Here is a 15,856-nt window from a genome sequence, read left to right on the forward strand (position 1 = left end):
AAAGAAAGTTAGGATTTTTGTTGAAATTTCAAAGCAATTTGTATATAACTCATATATTTAATATAATGTCTTCTCATTCAGGAACATGGCATCAATCTCTATTTTTTTCTCATTAAATTTTCTTTTCTCAACAAGTTTATAATTTTCTATGAGTTATTTGGATTTATGTAAGGATTATTTCCATGTATTTTATAACTTTATTTTTCCGAATAAATTCTTTCAATTACACTTTCAAATTAGCTATTGTTGGTATATAATGGAACTATTAATTGCTACATATTTATCATATATCAGGATGCAAGACTGAATTCTTTTTAAAATAGTAAAAAGTGTTCTTAGGATTTTCAAGAGTTTTAAAATTTGTTTTCATCAGCATTATTTTAAATATTTTATTAAATGCATTTTAACACCTTAAAATGACAAAAATATTTTCATTTTTGATGTGATATATTAATAGGTTCTCCAATATTATATCAACAATGTTTCTTTGGAGGAACACTTAGAACTACAGATCTTCAAGTAAAATCTTTGAAGTATTATTAAACTTTTTAGATGATGCTGACAGAATCAAATCAGAATCTCCTAATGTATTTTCTTCTCTCAAAACAGGAGTTTCACAAGGTGAACTTGGTTAGGGGTGAGCACTGGCCCTAAACTGACAGAGTTCTATTAAGGGAGTCTGTGCACACTTCCTCTCCTAGATTTCCTGAAGAGCAAGCAAAAGATATTTAATTAGGGAAATTTCTGCCAGATTCTAAAAAGATCCACTTTGCTGAAATGTAGGATAAGTTATCTTGGCAATATGTATCAAGAACACTACAATGAGAAACAATGATGTTTACTTGCTCTTTTTTGTCTTCTTTTTTTCTAACTATGTGATATATATATATTAGAAAATGTTTGGCCTCTACTCACTTTCAAAATTCTCAGTTACATCATTAAAAATGATAAATAATGGTAAAATGTTAAACACTCAACATTTCCAATAAATGAAAATGTGTATTTTGCAGGATATATATTATAATTCAGGTAAAACGTAAGTCTTGAAAAATGCTACTTTTTTTTTTTTGTGAGGAAGATTGGCCCTGAGATAACATCTACTGCCAATCTTCCTCTATTTTATGTGGGATGCTGCCACAGCATGGTTTGATGACCAGTGCTAGGTCCGTGCCCGGGCTCTGACCCTGCAAACCCCAGGCCACCGAAGCAGAGTGCATGAACTTAACCACTGTACCACCAGGTCAGCCCCAACGACTTGTTTTTTAAAACCAGTTAAATATTGAAGTAAAGAATAGGCTAACGCCTTTGTAGGGAGTAAAGGATTTCACAAATGTAAAGCATTATCACTATAAATTGGATACAGATAAAAGTCTTATATTTGAAAAACAGAAATTTATTTTTACCTTCATGATTATTGGCTTATATATTATCATTTGTGAATATTCAAAACTAAAATGCAAAATTTTCAATATTGCACTCATACCTATTAAGTTGTATTTGTTGGTAATGAAGATAATATTTAACTGAACCTAAAAGTGCATCCAGATATAATACAAATTATATTTTTGTTGCAGTTAAATTGGAATGTTTTAATGTATTTGAAGAAATACATTCTTTTAATCTAAGCATATTTTATAACATAAACATTAATGAATTTTATTCTGTGCAATATAAATAAATGGCACTTTATGCATTAATGTGAGCATCTACAAGCAAAAATAAGTTAATGCATTATACATAGAACATAGGCTTTAAATATTTTAAGTGTTTTTGATTGCAAATAAGCATATACTATCTTGTTAAAATAAATGAGTCTATTAGAATCAGCTCAGACGTATAATTTCCATAAGAAGTATGCTATCTATAAAGTATAAAATGCCACCAATAAAGTGTTATGAGAACACACGTAATATATAATTTGCAATTATCAAGTGAACTATGTTAACTTTATTTAAATCTGTAATGAAATTTATAATTTGGCATAAGCACACTTCTTAAAGACAGTATCACAAAGTGCTACTCGTTCAAAAATAATTACATGGTTCCAGCACTTTGCAATTAATTACAAAAGCAATTATATGCTAGGACAGGGTAGCATATGCTATCTGGAAGCAAGGCATTTGGTACTCACAGATACAGATGGGTATGTTTGCAGACCATTGGTTATTCTCCTGACAAACAATGGATTTCTCTCCAATTAATTCAAACCCAAACTGGCATTCGAACCTTAAAACATCACGATTAGAAAATCCATCGCCTTCTCTAATTCCATATAAAGGTGTACCAGGATCGCCACAACTTTCTTTTTCAATTTCTGCAAAAATAGAAGATAAAAGTCACCTTCCAAGGGGTTCGCTATCCACAAAACTGGTTCAGGAGAAGTGCACTCACTATAGCTGACACGTTTAAGAGCAAAAGATGAAAACGTTCTCCAATCTCATTTTTTGTCCTTTTGCCACTCTTATGGACATGATTTGATGAAATAATCTTTATGGAACAATTAGTGTTTTCCTCTCATTTTGTAAATAGGGAAATTGAGGTCATCAGAGATAATGTGGTTGCTTCTAATAGAGCAGTTATGACAAGATTCACATTTTCTGTCTGTACAATATACATACAAACACACATATACATACATATGTATTTTTCCCAAATCCCAAAGACTTTTCATATTTTTTGCAGTCCGTACATGATACAGTAAATCCTTAGATGGCAACCAGGACATGAGGTAACATTCTCTGCCTCTGTGCTCCTACAGCAATCAGTGTATATGTACCTTTCTCACCGGATGTGCTCTCTCCCTCGCAGTTGTTGACGGAATTACTTCCCCAACTAGACCCGCCAAAAAACTCCTCGAGGCAGGAATCAGTTTTGCATTCCAAATTACCCAGCTAAGTTTCTCAATAAATGCATTTTTGGATAAATTAACCTGAAGGAGGTTGAAAAAATTTCCTTAAGAGCACATTTAAACATCCTTTTGACATATAGTCAAAGAAACTCCAAATGTCTAGGATCTTCATTGTGAAGCTATGTATGTCAGTAGTAAATTACTATGGTGGTTATTTTGGTTTTTAAGTCACATGAAATCAGATCAATAGTTTTGTCTTCAAACAAACAGCAAAAAAATGAAAATTAAAATTAAAAACTAAAACTTTGAGATAAATGGCCTCTCCTGACTAAAACACTAAAACAATCACACATTCCCAGTTCTATAATCTACCAGCATAAATTTGGTGTGTGTTTTTCCAGTTCTTTTATGATTATACAAAGACATATATAACACGTAACATTATAAGCATCCGTATTTATGTAAATATAAAAATTTTCTCTACAAAACTATGTGGTATTATTTTATATATTTATTATACTTTAATACATGTATATATAATAATATATGTATTATACTTTATATTGTATTATTCTATAGTCAATATTATTTTCTAACTTGCTCTTTTTTTAACCAAACAATAATTTTGGAGGTATTTTTGAACATATTTGTATCCTTAGCAGAAACCATAGATGGCTATAATGAGTTTCTTTTTCTTTTCTTTTTTTTTTTTTGAGGAAGATTTAGCCCTGAGCTAACATCCACTCTCAATCCTCCTCTTTTTTGCTGTGGAAGACTGGCTCTGAGCTAACATCTGTGCCCATCTTCCTCTATTTTATATGTGGGATGCCTGCCAAAGCATGGCGTGATAAGTGGTGCATAGGTCTACACTTGGGATCCGAACCAGCAAACCCCAGGCCACCAAAAGCAGAACAGGTGAAGTTAACCGTTGTGCCACCAGGCTGACCCCTATACTGGATTTTATTTGATATTTTATTTTGATCTATATCATAGCAACACTGGCCTATAAATTTTATTTTTTGTGCTGTTCCTATCTAGATTTAATATCAAAGGAAGAGGTTCATAATTTTCCAACTTTCACTAGTATTTAGATTAGTTTGGATAACAGGAGAAATTGGGTTCTTAAATGTTAAAAAGTGACCAAAAAAGCTGGCTGAGTCTGGTATACTTTTGAGGCAGACATCTGACTACTATTTCAAGCTCCTCTAAAGTTATTTTCTTATTGAAGGGTGTTGTTTTTTTTTTTTTTTTTGACCGGGTGGCAATATTGGCAACTTAAATATGTTAGAGAAGTGATATTTTCTGAAGTTTGCCAGGTTAGTAGCTTAATAGTAATAGAATTGTGTTACAAGATTTTAAAACATCTCTTTATAAATATGTCATGCATCTGCCTTACTACTAATGCTATTTGTGATTAGTCTTCCAGTTTTCTTTGCTCATATTTACAGAGTTGTCAAATTTATTAGTCTACTCAAAGCACCAACATTTGCTGATCAATTCTATTGTTTTGACTTTATTTAAACATCTTCCTTTTTATCATTTTGGATTCTATCTTCAACTCTCTTCTGCATCATTTTCCTATTCTTTTTCTGCCTTCTGGAGCTGAAATCTTAGGGGTTTTTTTTTCTTTTTATTAGATTATTTTCCACTTTTCTTGTTTCCTAAAAAAAAAAAATACACTTGAATCTATAAATTTCTTTAGAGTCCTGCTTTATCGGCACAGTTTTTTGTTCACTTCTAAATAGTCTGTAATTTCCACTTGGATTTCCTTTTCAACTCATAAATAATTTCAAAGTTGTTTTAAATTTATGGGTCGAGGCTATCATTCTGTTGTTGATTCGTAATGTTATTGCTTTAGTATTCAGTATAAGCATATCCAAGTCTCACAGCAGATACATCAGTAAGATATATTCAATTTAATTTTTTATATTTGTCAAATTGAAATTATTTATGCCTTCAATTATTTTTTGACCATGCTCTCTGATAATTTCTAAAAGAAGTGTGTTAAAGGCCCAAAGAGAGTATGGATTTTACCACATTTTCTTATAGTGGAATCAAGTTCACTTCACATATTTTAAAAAAATCATTCACTCATTCAATTTCTTCAGCTAATACTTATTTGACCACCTACGATGTACCAGATTCTGTTCCAGGAATGTAGGATAGATGGATGAATAAACAGACAAGGATTCCTGCTCTCCGGTAGTGCATATTCCACTGGAAGTCTACAAATAGTAAACGATAAATAAGTAATATCTTATTTTAGAAAGCAGTACATGCTACAGAGAGAAAATGTTGAGCAGGGAATAGTGGGATTAAGCACTAGGTGGTGTTGGGATGACACTGCTGCTAGGCTCAGAGAAGGTTATTACTCTTATACCTTCCCATTGAAATATTTTCTGTTATTGAAAGAATAGGCTCTTCTTCATCTGAAAATGTCTTTATTTTGCCCTCACTAATGAATGATAGTTGGCAAGGTATAGGATTGTAATTCAGCATTATTTTCCCAGAGCATTTTGAAGATGTTCTTCCCTGGTCTTCCATCTAGTAAGTATTCCTGGTGATAAACACGATATCAAACTGATTTTAATTCTCCTATAATTAATTTGTTCCCTGCCCCATCTTCTCCTTTCCCATAAGCGTTAGGATTCCTTTTAAAAACTTGCTGCTTTTAAATGTCACAATCACCTACCTGGTATTTGTTTTTAAATCTATTTTTTTAAGTTGGTGTTTGATAGATTTCTACTGTCAAATAACTTGTAATTTTTTGGGGGGGTTCTAAAAAGTTATCATTATTTATTTTAAAATCTTGTTTCTTACATGCTCTCATCCTTCTGAAACTCCTCTATATTGAATGTTGAAACCTTGAGATTTAGCCTTCATGTTGCTCAATCTTTCAAATTTTCATTTTTAAAATTCTCTATTCTACATTCCAGAAGAACTATCTACATGCAAATATATATGGATTATAAATTCCAATTTACTGTGCACTTTTATCTAATCCAAATTCAACCCATACACTTAAAAATTATGTTATTTACTGAATATTTAATGGTTGTTATTACTTTTTATTGTTTCATAACCTTCTATTATTTTTTTCATGGATACAGTTTCCCTCTTTACTTTTGTGAGGTTATCTAGTACAATTATTTAAAGTTATTTTCTGATTGCTCTTTTCACTGTTTCCTTGGGTATAAACAGAAGTTTACTGAGAGACTAGCAGAATAAACTTTCTTCTAAAGCAGCATACTTGAAAATATATTCGGTGAATCATAATGGTAGTTAAGCTTATGATGAAATATGCAGGAGGAAGTACTTTAGGAGAGGACAGAACTGTTGGTTTTGCACAAGATGTCAAATACATATTTTTAAAATTTTTTATTTATTTTACTGAGGTCAGTCACATGATATATAACATTATATAAATTTCAAGTGTACTATGCTAAGCGAAATAAGTCAGATAGAGAAAGACAATTACTGTTTGTCTGACTCCACTGATATGTGGAAGATAAACAAATACATGTTTTTGTTTGTTTGCTTCTCTACAACTATAAACTTCCTGCACTCCCCATCTTCACCTTCTACCTCTCCCACCTTCAGGCTTATTTCTTCTAATGTCAGAATTGTCTTGTACTTCTAGGTATAAACTTCTCCCTCTGTTGATCTGTGTTGCAGTCCACAATTGTGGTCTTCATCCTGAGTTGGGGAGGCTTCCCTCTTGATAACTGCATTGGACTCCCTGTCTGGGCATTTGGCTATGTAGCTGAAATATTTTCCTTGGTGTCAATTACTGCAGTTTCTCAGGATTGCCAGTGGCCTCCTCCCTGGAGGTTTGGCCCTCATGCACAATGGCTGCCTACACAGAAGCTGCAGCAACAGCCTCCCATGGTGGCAGTGGTTTACGAAATTCTCACCTTACCTCTATATTCCCTATCTTTATATGTTTCTTTATATTTATTTATCTTAGAGATCTCTTTCAGCCTCATAACAGTTGAGATTTTCTCTTCCTATTCTTAAGCATCAGTGTATTTTTTTTAATATGTTTTCCATCAACTTTGAGTTAGTATTGAGAGTAAGTGCTTACTCTACAATTTAGAAACCACATTTTTTCCTTACTCCTTTAACACAATATTATTTAAAGTCAAGGATCTATTGGGGCTGGCCTGGTGGCATAGTCATCGGGTTTGTGCACTCTGCTTTGGCAGTCTGGGGTTTGAGGGTTTGGATCCTGGGTGCAGACCTACAGCATTCAACAAGTCATGCTGTGGTCGTGACCTTCATCCAAAATAGAGGAAGACTGGCACAGATGATAGCTCAGGGACAATCTTCCTCACCAAACAAACAAACAAAACAAACACCAAGGATATATTTTCAAAACAATGTATAATTTTGAAGCTGCAACACTCTCTCTTAGACTGGAAAACAATATGCAGTAAGTAAAATAAACATACACCTATTACATATCACTCACTTTGACAATTTTTTCTACCCAGGAAGGCAAAACTGATATCTGAACAAAGAATTAATATGCAACAGATGAGTGCTATAGTAGAGATACGCACAAAGAACAATTATGAATAATAGCATCTCTCTCTCTCTTTTTTTCTTTTTGGTGAGGAAGATTGGGCCTGGGCTAACGTCTGTGCCAATCTTCCTCTATTTTTTTGCATGTGGGATGCCGCCACAGCATGGCTTGATGAGCAGTGTATGAGGTCTGTGCTGGGATCTGAACCTGTGAACCCCAAGCCAACGAAGCAGAGCACACGAACTTAACCACTACACCACCAGACCAGTCCCCTTTGGCAGCAGTTATCATTTTTTGACCCATGAAACTGTACTAGCACTGTGAAAACATTTTTTTAAACATTCATTATGCAATTTAATCCTCACAACAAACCTGTGAAAGAACTATTGTCATCTCCATTTACAGACGAGAAAATTGAAGCTCAGAGAAGTTAAGTAATGCTATAGACAGAGTATTTGTGTCCTCTCAAAATTCATACATTGAAACTAATCCCCATGGTGATGATATTTGGAGGTGGAGTCTTTGGGAGGTGATTAGGGCATGAGGGTGCAGCCCTCATTAATGGGATTAGTGTCCTCATAGAATAGGCCTTAAAAAGCTCCTTTGCCTCTTCTGCCAAGTGAAGACACAGAGAGAAGACAGCCATCAGTGAACTAGGAAATGGGCTCTCACTAGACACTGAATCTGCCAGTGCCTTGATCTTGGACTTCCTAGTCTCCAAACTGTGATGTTCATTGTTTATGAGCCACCTAGTCTATGGTATTTTTGTTATAATAGCTCAAACAGACAAAGACATAAACTTGCCCAATTTCGCAAAACTTGTGAATAGCAGAGTTTAGGTTTGTCTGAATTCAACGTCTTAATCACCAAGCTATTGTGGAGGAATTTTCACTCATTAACTACTCATTTACGAAACTTCATTTAGTTTCTAATACGTATCAAAATAATATCAGGCATTAGGAATATAAAGACAAATAAGATGTGGTCCCTGCCCTTAAATGAGGGCACAAAGGACATTATAGCAGTCTCCCATTATCTGAGAAGGACATGTTCCAAAGCTCCCAGTGGATGCCTGAAATCACAGATAGTATTGAACCCCGTTTATACTATACTTTTTCCTATGTATACATATCTATGATAAAGTTTAATTTATAAATTAGGCACAGTAAGAGATTAACAACAACTAAAAATAAAATAGAACAATTATAACAATATACATAATAAAAGTTATGTGACTGTGGTCTCTCTCTCTCTCTCAAAATATCTTATTGTACTGTTTTCACCCTTCTTCTTGTGATGATGTGAGATTATAAAATGCCTACGTGATGAGATAAAGTGAGGTAAATGACGTAGGCACTGTGATGTAGTGCTAGGCTACTGTTGACCTCTGGTGATATGCCAGGAGGATCATCTGCTTCTGGACCTTGGTTGAATGCAGGTAACTGAAATCTTGGAAAGCAAAACCACGAATAAGGGGGGATTAGTGTACAGTAAAGTCCTCTTGGAGTTAGAGGTTGGCGAAAAGTAAGGGCTTCACAGAAGAGGTGATTCTTGAGTTCTCTTAGAGTTATCCCAAAGAGGGAACTGGAGAAGAGTCAGGAAGCAAAGGTATCCCAGGTGGAAGGAGAAGAGCAGTACCAGAAAAGACATGGAGCTTTTTGCTTCTCTTTTCTTCCATAGGCAGTGGCCTGGTTGTTTTAGGAGGCTGCCTGAGTCCATTTGGCCTTCTGTAACAGAATACCATAAACTGGGTGGTTTATAAACAACAGAAATGTGTTTCTCATAATTCTGGATGCTGGGAAGTCCAAGACCAAGATACCAGCAGATCTGGCGTCTGGAGAGGGCCAATTTCCTGGTTCATATACAGCTGTTTTTTCGCTGTATCCTCACATGGTAGAAGAGGTGAGGGAGCTCTTTGGGGAACTATCCCATTCATCAGGGCCCCACTCTCAAGAACTAATCACCTCTCAAAAGCCCCACCTCCAAACCACATTGGGCATTACGTTTCAACATATAAATTTCAGGGGGACACAAATATTCAGCCTATAGCAAAGGCAGTGGTAGGGTACTAAGGGTTGAGGAGGTAGTGAGGTCAAGTAGGTGATAGTGTGGCTGGGGGCCAAACAAGTAGAAGCAAGGCCAAGGAGGCAGCCAGGAAGGTTGGGAGATTAAGTATATATAATGGTATTATTAAAACCATAAATGTATAAAGAATAATGGTAGCCACACTTCTTGTTATCAAAAAGGGAATGTGGAACAAGGGAAGGCTACAAAGAATCCTGAGAGGTTGAACTAAACTTGAATTGGTGTGAATTCATGTTTAAATTTTAGATAGATATAGATGAACGTATGTATACATATATGTATATATCATATGTCACACACACACTCACACATGTACATGTAAATATGCACATATATTTTCTAGCTCCATCCACTAAGAGTCCTAAAAGCAGAAAACCCCTATAACAACAAGCACACTGAGTGCCCAAATTTTGGATCTAAATACCATTCTTCACTAACAGGACCCATGAAGGCTGCTTCCAGGGTTGGACAAGGAAAAGTGCAAGATGAGCCTGAAACACCTTGTTTTGTCAAAAAAAAAAAAAAAAAAAGAATAGATGCTTAAGGAATGGTGGGGACATATCAAAAGGTCATAGAGGCCAGCTTGAAGGGGCTCCACTGGCCATTTGGGGACACTTTAACCAACAAAACATTGATGATGACAGATTACTACTGACTGAATAAAATTTAAATGCACAAACCCATACTAATATAAATAAATGGGAGAGAAGAGAAAACTATACCTCCATGTAGAATGACAGTTAAAAACATGCAGAATTAATGAAAACAGAAAATCAGCATTTGGTAGCCACCAATCTGATTTTGTATGCCCGGTGAATGTTTGATAAACAAGATAAATGCATAGTCTTGGATTATCTCTCTGTAAACATGTGTTAATCACAAAGGTGAAAATGGTGATGTTACAATAAAAAAACCTGGAAGACACTAATTTTACTAGGTGATCAAGAATCACATAACCAAAGTGGGATATACTGACATTGTTTGCTTCCAGATGTGATGCACTAAGATGATGAGGATCATTCTGTCAAGAATGCATGGCCTACGTCTGGATATGAGGAAAGACTGGATGGACTCAGATTGAAGGACATCTTACAACGTAGTCTTTAAAGTTGTCAATGTCATGACAGACAGGTAAAAAGGAGGAACCCATCCAGATTGAAAGGAATAAAAGAGACATGACAAGTAAATACAACAGTTCCATGCGTGGAATCCTGGACAAAGAAGGAAAAAGAGACAATTTTGGATAGTGAAATTTTAATGGATTCATGAATTATGTAGTAGTAGGGCATCAACACTGATTTTCTAATTTGGATGGTTGTTTTGTGGTTACGTGAGAGACAGTCTTTGTTTTGGTGAAACTCAATCTGATTGAATATTTGGGAGTGACGAAGAATTATATTTGCATCTTGCTCTCAAAAGGTTCTGTGATGGTTTTAAAACTTGTTTGCAAATTCTTTGATGCTCCCCCTATCCAAAGGTAGAGTCCAATCCTCCTCTTCGATTATATGTCAGCGTTAGTGACTAGCTTCTAATGAATGGAATGTGGCAGAAGTGACACTCATGACCACTTCTTTCAGCTCCTCTGCTAACATTACTTGTCTCAGGCCCCCGCAACTTTGAGGCATGGAGTCTACTTTATCTTTTCCATTGCAGCAAAAATTATAGCAGCTCCAGTACCCAGATTTGACCCCATGAGATTGCTGGAAACTTGATCTTCCCTAAGGTGCTGCACTGGCATCTGGAATTGTGAAGAACTAAATGCCTGAGGGATGCACTTTGACCACCAAGAGGCGGGAGATGGAAAGCAAACCAGGAGATAAATTGCTCCATTCTCCTTCCCTAAAACAGTTCCAAAGCACGGCTGGTCTACATGACCCACATGACCAAACACGCAACTGTGTTTCTTACGAGGCTGTGGCCACTCATTAACACTGCTCAACATGCCACCTTATATTTAATTCCCCTGTTTCCCTATTATATCTTTTTTTCCCCCTTATTTTTGCTGTCTTGGAATTGCACTGCCTCTCTGGCCCCACAAAGTCCATAAGCTTCACCTCAGCCTCTATTTTCTAGGGAACTAAAACTAAGACAAGCAACTTATCACTGGCAAGCAATTAACAGACAAAGTACCGGACTATCTCAAGGTTGCAAACATAGATGTTATTTCCAAGAAGATAATAATATTAGCTGCCATTATTGAGTGACTGTTATTTGACAGCATATTTATTAAATACTATAATTGTTTTAATTTATGTTTTTTGTACTGAAACATTCAGAGTGAGGTACTATTATTCCAGCTTAACAGATGAAAAAATGAAGTTCTGAGAGGCTGACCAATTTCATATATGTAGAAATAGTTCAAAGGAGATTATATTCAACATCTACCTGACTTGAATGACCACACTCTTTTCCACTGTTCCATGCTACTTGAGAGAAAGCATGGAGAGAATACTGTGAGCCAGGTACCGGAATAATTAAGGAAAAGACACAGATGAATTTGATTCCAGTATGCAAAAGATAGCAACATCAGTTTTAAGAGAGGTTTTTGTCTTGAATGCTTGGACACATTAATCTCACCTGTGTATGGTATCAGAGTGATTTTAAAGCTATTCAGATCTCTTCAAATTCCTTACCATGGAAGGCTTTCATGATCAAAACCTTTCCTGTCTCTCCAGTCTTATCTCCCACCATTTTCCTACAAGCTACCTAAGTGTCAGGTATGTCACTTGCTGTTCCCTTTCACACCTACATGCCCTTAGGCATGTCATTTTCTCTGCCTGGAAAGATGGCATTCTCCCAGTGTGTAAAGCCTGGTGAAATTCCTATGCATCTCTCAAGGTCAAACTATACCTCTTCCGTAAAGACTGCTCTGAGCTTGCAAGCACAGTTAGTTGCTCCTTTCTTTGGGCTTCTATAGCCCTTAGGGCATACTTACATTGGTCCATATATTTTACTATAATTATGTATTTACTCATCTGTCTCTTCCCATGAGCTTTTATTCACTTTTGCATTTCAAGTGTCGACATACATGGCAATAAACATTTATATATCATTTATGTGTCAGGCAAAGTTATAAGCACTTGTTATGTTTAATCCTGACATAGCTCTATGAGGACACAAAGAGGTAAGTAATTTGCCTAAAGTCACACAAATTCTAAGTGGCAGAGCTAGGATTTAAACCCAGGCGGTTTGGTTCTGGCATATGAGTTCTTAAGCACTATACGACCCTTTCTCAGCCTAATATTCAAGAAATATTGTGGAATATATAAAGAAGGAAGGAAGGCAGTAAAGAGTTAGCATAAAAAAGTATATGGTTCTATTAGTAAGTAATATAAACAATCACAAATTCTCATAGAGAGAACTACATATCCAGAAAATCATAGAATGACACATTCCAGCTAAGTTTTTTGAATAATTTAAATTTTATGGTTGTCTTATAATTGTAGGATATGAGTGCTGGATATTTTCTGATTACCTATCAAGAACCATTCTCTACCCTTTTCTGCCCTGCTTGTTTCCCCTGAGAGCAAGAGTAAAGGATGACCCCCATGGACCCACAATAAGCAGGCTCCTTTGTTACACAACTTTCTCTGCGTGCAACAAGTGAACAGGGAACAGGTGACACTGGCAGGAGACAGGATGAGAAGGTTGGGAAAAGTCTACAGTAGAGTATTTTTCACCCAACTCCTCTGCCTGATCACCTTGGGATGGCTGTGTTCCTTCACTGAAAGCCAAGCTTATGTCAGGCTACCCTTTCCATGCAGCTGTCCTCTGAGAGGTTGGTTATCACTTCCGAAGGTGATAATGGTCCCTACCGTCATCAGCCAGGGATACTGTATAAGCTCTTGTTAGTTTCCTTAAGCTCTGCCCACACATACCCAGTGTAAAGGTGCCATTTGTTTCCTACAGTGCCCCTGACTGATATATATAACTTAGTATTGACATGCAGCACAAATGCAGCACAAAAAGAATTGTTAGCATCCTACTGATACTTGATTCTATTATCTTATAATATTTTGTCTCTTAGAATATAAAATTGGGTTGAGATTCCTTTAACAAATTTTGCCTCCATTGGGAGTCCTGTAAATACTGTGTACCACTCACAACTAAATTTGGAAGGAACAGAGTGAATATCCATTCCCAGGGTCAGAGGTTGGCACCCATGGAGTAGCACCTGGTTCTGCTCTTTTTCTTCCCTGCTGTGGAAGGAAAGAAATCAGAATCTGGAGAAGAGGTGCTAAAATAAATGAGGATGGGAGGTCAGAAGAAATATAAGCAGAGCACTCCAGAAGGCTCTCCTGCAGTGAGCTGAGGATGAAACTGGAAATATAGGTTTAAATGGCAGTGGTTGAAATTTGTATAAAAGGACTCTTTCATCACCGTTTTTTTTAGTGACCAAGTAACTTTGATCCTTGATGCCTAAAGTAATAAACTCTAATTTTAAATTCAATCAGATTTCGAGCCAAAGACTAACATCTGGCCTTAAAGTGACATAGAAATTCTCATTGATCAATCTCTGACTTGACAACAGTTGACACTGTAATTCAAATACTTCACAGAGAAACTGTGTAGGTTAAAAGAAAGTGATCTGTAAAACTTGCAGTTTTGCTGATTCTTAATGTTAAGAAGCCTCTTGAGAATCTCATTACCTTAGCAACGGGCTTACAAAGGTTATGAAACATAGAATCACGCAGCTAGAAAAGACCTTGTGAGTTAAACTTGGTCTCACCTTCAAGCATCTCAGACAAATGAGACTAGAGTCAACATTTAAAGAGGTTTTGAGAAGGAAATCTATAACTTAACAAGCAAAGTAATGAAGGACATATTTGCAATAATAAATGTGTAAAGTATTTTATAATCATGATGAAAACACTGACATTTAAAAAGCTTCAGATTAGGTACAACCATTTAATAAAAAATATTCAAAATTCAGAATGCTGATAAATATACCCTGAGATAAGACTCTCGAAGTTTACCATTTCCAACAGAGCTAGTACAGAAGAATATCTTCAGTCAGTAGTTAAATTACACATTCTTTTGAGATATAGCAAATAGAAGCACTCAAAAAATACTCAATTTTTAATCATATTTCACCTAAAAAACTTATTGAACATCTTAATATGTTTAATAGAATTAGGAACTCTTAATCTGTGATAAAAACAATGTGCTTGTTTTTGATTATAAATATGATTCTATCTGACATATCATTAATTTGGAGTTGTTTCTATGTTTGTATTGATTTATGACAAAACCGTTTATATTCTGTCATCTCAGTGCCCAGGTCTCAAATTTAGAGGATAATGAGGGAACCACAGTTAATGTCTGTACACAAAAACAAGGAGTTTGCCAGCCTTCATAGGTGCCATGGTCTGAATGTGTCCTCTCAAAACTCAAAGATGATGGTATTAGGAGGTGGGGGCCTTTGGAAGGTGATTAGGTCATGAGGTCAGAGCCCTCATGAATGGGATTAGTGCTTGTATGAAAGAGGCTGCAGAAATATCCCTTGCCCCTTCCACCATGTGAGGACACAGCAGAGAAGGCACCAGCTATGAGTCAGGAAGGGAACTCTCACCAGAAGGCCACCATGCTGGAGCCTTGATTTTGGACTTTCAGCCTCCAGAACTGTGAGAAATAAATTTCTGTTGTTTATAAACTACTCGGTCTATGGTATTTTGTTATAGCAACCTGAACAGACCACGACAATAGATATGGAACCCTACGAACTTGGATTATGTAGCATTTTCCTCCAACCCAGTGATTATCAGACTGTCTTCTGACCATGGGTTTCCTGGGGTTTTATGCAAGACCCTACTCAACAATTATAACTCCACTCTCTTTCTCTCTTTCAAGAGAACATGTTGGAATACAAGAGAATGAGACCAAGGTTGTTTCTAGGGAAGAGACTAACTATTCTCTAATTTAATTAAAAATAAATAACGTATGAAAGTAGGCATTTCAAATATTACTAATTACATATTTCTTGAAATTTCAATATAGTACAATATAATAATTTCAAAATTGAGAACTAATGTTAACCCAATAGTTCCTTAGCATATAAATTTATTTTACTGATCCACAACATTTTAATGGGATGAGGTGGGAATCAATTAAAGAAAAAAAAACACAACACTTCCTGATGATGATAAAGTATCTTAGTTCAGAAAATCTAACGACTAGTCTTATCAACTTAAAAGTTATAATCAAGGGCCGGCCTAGTGGTGCAGCGGTTAAGTTGGCATGTTCTGCTTCTTGGCGGCCTGGGGTTTGCTGGTGTGGATCCTTGGTGTGGATGTGGCACTGCTTGGCAAAAAGCCATGCTGTGGTAGGCGTCCCACATATAAAGCAGAGGAAGATGGGCACGGATGTTAGCTCAGGGCCAGTCTTCCTCAGCAAAAAGA

The 15,856-nt window shown here is 35.9% G+C and overlaps 1 protein-coding gene across 5 annotated transcripts in view; it reads right to left on the bottom strand.

Annotated features, from left to right (window-relative positions):
• Positions 1–15,856, bottom strand: part of CSMD3 (CUB and Sushi multiple domains 3) — a 1,176,027-nt gene that overhangs the window by 417,355 nt on the left and 742,816 nt on the right. For all 5 annotated transcript variants that reach the window (XM_044781000.2, XM_014843283.3, XM_070481504.1 and 2 more), the window contains one exon: positions 2,132–2,314. In XM_044781000.2, the coding sequence (XP_044636935.2) occupies positions 2,132–2,314 (183 nt within the window). The remainder of the gene's footprint in view (positions 1–2,131; positions 2,315–15,856) is intronic.

Source organism: Equus asinus, chromosome 12, assembly GCF_041296235.1.
Source record: "Equus asinus isolate D_3611 breed Donkey chromosome 12, EquAss-T2T_v2, whole genome shotgun sequence".
In the NCBI taxonomy this organism is placed as follows: Eukaryota; Metazoa; Chordata; class Mammalia; order Perissodactyla; family Equidae; genus Equus; species Equus asinus.